The sequence below is a fragment of the Acomys minous genome, assembly GCF_964271855.1.
Source record: "Acomys minous genome assembly, chromosome: 14".
NCBI classification, from domain to species: Eukaryota; Metazoa; Chordata; class Mammalia; order Rodentia; family Muridae; genus Acomys; species Acomys minous.
In genome coordinates this window covers 92,524,212-92,527,235 of record NC_140496.1, presented here as the reverse complement: position 1 = coordinate 92,527,235, position 3,024 = coordinate 92,524,212, and the positions used below count along the sequence as shown (strand labels likewise).

At 53.9% G+C, this 3,024-nt stretch overlaps 1 protein-coding gene across 1 annotated transcript; it reads right to left on the bottom strand.

The window, feature by feature from the left end:
* Window positions 1-324: 324 nt before the first annotated feature.
* H2AZ1 (H2A.Z variant histone 1) lies at window positions 325-2,611 on the bottom strand. Its single transcript, XM_084756591.1, has 5 exons — window positions 2,459-2,611; window positions 1,963-2,040; window positions 1,552-1,665; window positions 1,061-1,190; window positions 325-760 (listed from the first exon to the last, which is right to left on the bottom strand). Exons 1-5 carry the CDS (start codon window positions 2,459-2,461, stop codon window positions 699-701), a joined length of 387 nt encoding a protein of 128 aa, XP_084612717.1. The 5' UTR covers window positions 2,462-2,611; the 3' UTR covers window positions 325-698.
* Between the last annotated feature and the right edge of the window lie 413 nt (window positions 2,612-3,024).

Here is a 3,024-nt window from a genome sequence, read left to right as displayed (position 1 = left end):
GTGTCTGGTCAGTGAGAGCACGCTTATCTTCCACATTCCAAATTCTTTCTGTGGAGGTAGTTTCCTTATACCCTGAGGGTCTGTGTGTACCCGACCAGCTGTCCCACCTTAGGATATTAAGTGTCTTCCATTACTGTTAACTGTACAAAGGACAAACATCTGCCACCTCCAGCTTCTGCCTAGGTTCTAAGATACTAACAGTTCATTATTCGAAAATACAAACCCCAAAACACTGTGTTATGACTTGGATCTTGCAAAGACATGTACTTGTTGCTGAAGAGAACTAAGAGACGAGTCCCAATTATTAGGCAAGTTTAAAACTAGTTTGGGATATGACCTTTATTGAGCTCATCCACGAGAGAGTGGAAATAATGTCTGTACAAAACCAAATGTTTGTTACTATAACTTCTGCATCACAATTAAAATCCAAACAGTTTTAAAAACAGTCAACTCAATCAAAACCCACTACTTCAGAATCAATAGCTTCTTTGAAGCCACAGTAACACTTAAATATGGTTAAGACTCGAATGCAGAAATTTGGTTGGCTGGAAGGCTAATTATGCCTCCAATTTGCTCAAATAGAATTACAAAAAGGCAAAATCGTGTTTTTCACAGAGATACAGTCCACTGGAATCACCAACACTGGACAGTTGTTAAGAATATTTAGAGTCCTGAGATAGTAAGGAATCCAGGCATCCTTAGACGGTCTTCTGTTGTCCTTTCTTCCCAATCAGAGATTTGTGGATGTGTGGGATGACACCTAGGAGAGTGGCAGGAATTAATCAATTCTTGCTGAAACATTTTTAACAGTACACGGAACCAAAGCAGGTAACTCTACAACTCGGAAGGCCATAAAAACATTTAAGTTCAAATAGAAAGTAAAACTTAAATTAAAAAGCAAATACTCTTAGCAAAAACTGAATGGTGTAAAATAAACGTAAACCAAATTTCGCTAAGACCACTATGATTTATCAAAATACACTAAATTGCCCTTTTAGAAGCAATGGAAATTTAAAAAATATTCTTAAATGGAATGTAATGAGTTTTAGTAATGACATACCACCACCAGCAATTGTAGCCTTGATGAGAGAATCCAATTCTTCATCTCCACGAATAGCAAGTTGCAAGTGACGAGGGGTAATACGCTTTACCTTTAAGTCTTTTGATGCATTTCCTGCCAATTCAAGTACCTAAAAGGCAAAATCTGATGATCAACCTCCCAACGTAATTTCCTCAAGATCCACCAAGCTGACCAAACCTCAATGATCTTTATCTACCAACTGTTGTCAACCCCCCCCCCAACTACCCGAATGACAAAATCATGCAAATTATGCAAAGGATAGAAGGGGCACGCAACTGCATTTGCAAGAGCAGCAAAGTCTGGCTCAGCAGGATCCTTAGCTGAACACTAGCTCCCTCTAGCGCTCGCTCGGTCTGCGCGCCGAGCTCAAGGCTTGGGAGTTTTCTTGCATCACTTTCCTCCTTCCCTCTCGCCACTTTCCCCCCGCCCCCCCAAAAGCTTTTCCAGATCACAGGCGTACTCCCGTTTACCTCTGCGGTGAGGTACTCCAGGATAGCTGCGCTGTACACAGCAGCGGTCGCACCCACACGCCCGTGGCTGGTTGTCCTAGATTTCAGGTGTCGATGAATACGGCCCACAGGGAACTTGATTTTTATGCACACAAACAAAAAAAAAATGCACAAAGATAGATTCAAAGATAGGAAGACGATGTGCGCGCGAAAGCCAAGGAAGGACGGTGGTGCACCAACGCGCCCTGGTAGCAACACATGTGATCGACGACCCCCCACCACCACCACACACCCCCAATATTCACTGCCTCCGTAGGCCGAGTCGCGACACATCACCCACGCAATGATGGAACACCCATGCAGGGCGCCGACAAACAAGCAAGGGGGGTGCATAAAGGCCCGGTCACCCGACTGCGGCAGCAAGCTACCTACCTGCAAGCCGGCTCGCTGCGAGCGGGAAACCGCCTTTGTCTTGGCCTTTCCGGAGTCCTTTCCAGCCTTACCGCCAGCCTGCCGCGCCGCCGACGCCCGCGAGCCCGGGAGGGACGGAGAAGATAGAATTACCAAGGCGGGCGCGCCCCTCCCCCACCGCCGCCGCGTCCAGGAGGCAAGCGCGCGCTCTCTGCCCGCCCTGGGTCCCCGGGCCGCCCCGCTCGCCCCCGCCCTCGCCGACCCCTGCCGCGCGCCCGCCGCGGTTTGCGCGCCCCCGCGCCGGCTCCCAACTGCGCCGAGCGCGCGCGCGCGCGCCACCCAACCGTCGCCTCCCGTCCGGAGCTCCGGGCTTAAAAAAAAACACCTCCCTCCGCTAGTCCCGATCCCGTCTCCGTACCCTCCCACTCGCCGCCGCCTCACCCCAAGCCCCGGGGACGGCAGCCCCGCCCGCTCGAAGCCCGCAGCCCGCGGCGGCCCCGCGTCACCCACACGTTACCATCTCGGACTGCGCTGAAGCTCGGACGAGCGAGAAAGAGACGAGGCCAGGCGGACGCACAGCGAGATCCCGGCGCCCACTCCTCCGTCGTACCGCGATTCAAACTGCGCCGTCTCCCGCCTTCCTCGCGCCCTTTATACTGCAGAATGTTCCCTCATCCGGGCACTCGGCTGGCTCGGCCCACCAATGGTTGCCGCCCGCCTTCGGGACGCGTCCTTGAGGTTCCAGCCAATGGGAGAGCGAGGAGCGGAGTGGAGGGGCGGGCGCTCGCGAGCTCGAGCGGTGATTGGCGCGCGCGGGAAGGGTGGGGGAGGCGGCGGGACGGGACCGGGAGAAGAAGGGCGCCGCGGCGGGAGGGCAGAAACAGAGCGCTGCGCCACCGAGAGAGCGGACGGTGGCGTCACGTGCCTGGAGGGCGGAGCTGAAAGCCTGGGGAGGGGCGCGCGCTGGCGTCCTCCCCACCGCAGCCTCCGCCTCCCGTGGTGCTCTGGAGGCCACGTGAGCTCTGCTCCGGGTCTAGCGTGGCCCTTCGCTGACCACCTCGCAGTTTCCATCCTGCTTGGCGC

Coding starts and splice junctions, on each gene's coding strand:
- H2AZ1 (XM_084756591.1), bottom strand. Junction 1,666..1,962: donor CGCAGCGAGCCGGCTTGCAG/GTAGGTAGCTTG, acceptor ATAAAAATCAAG/TTCCCTGTGGGCCGTATTCA. Junction 761..1,060: donor GGCTACAATTGCTGGTGGTG/GTATGTCATTAC, acceptor CCACTCTCCTAG/GTGTCATCCCACACATCCAC.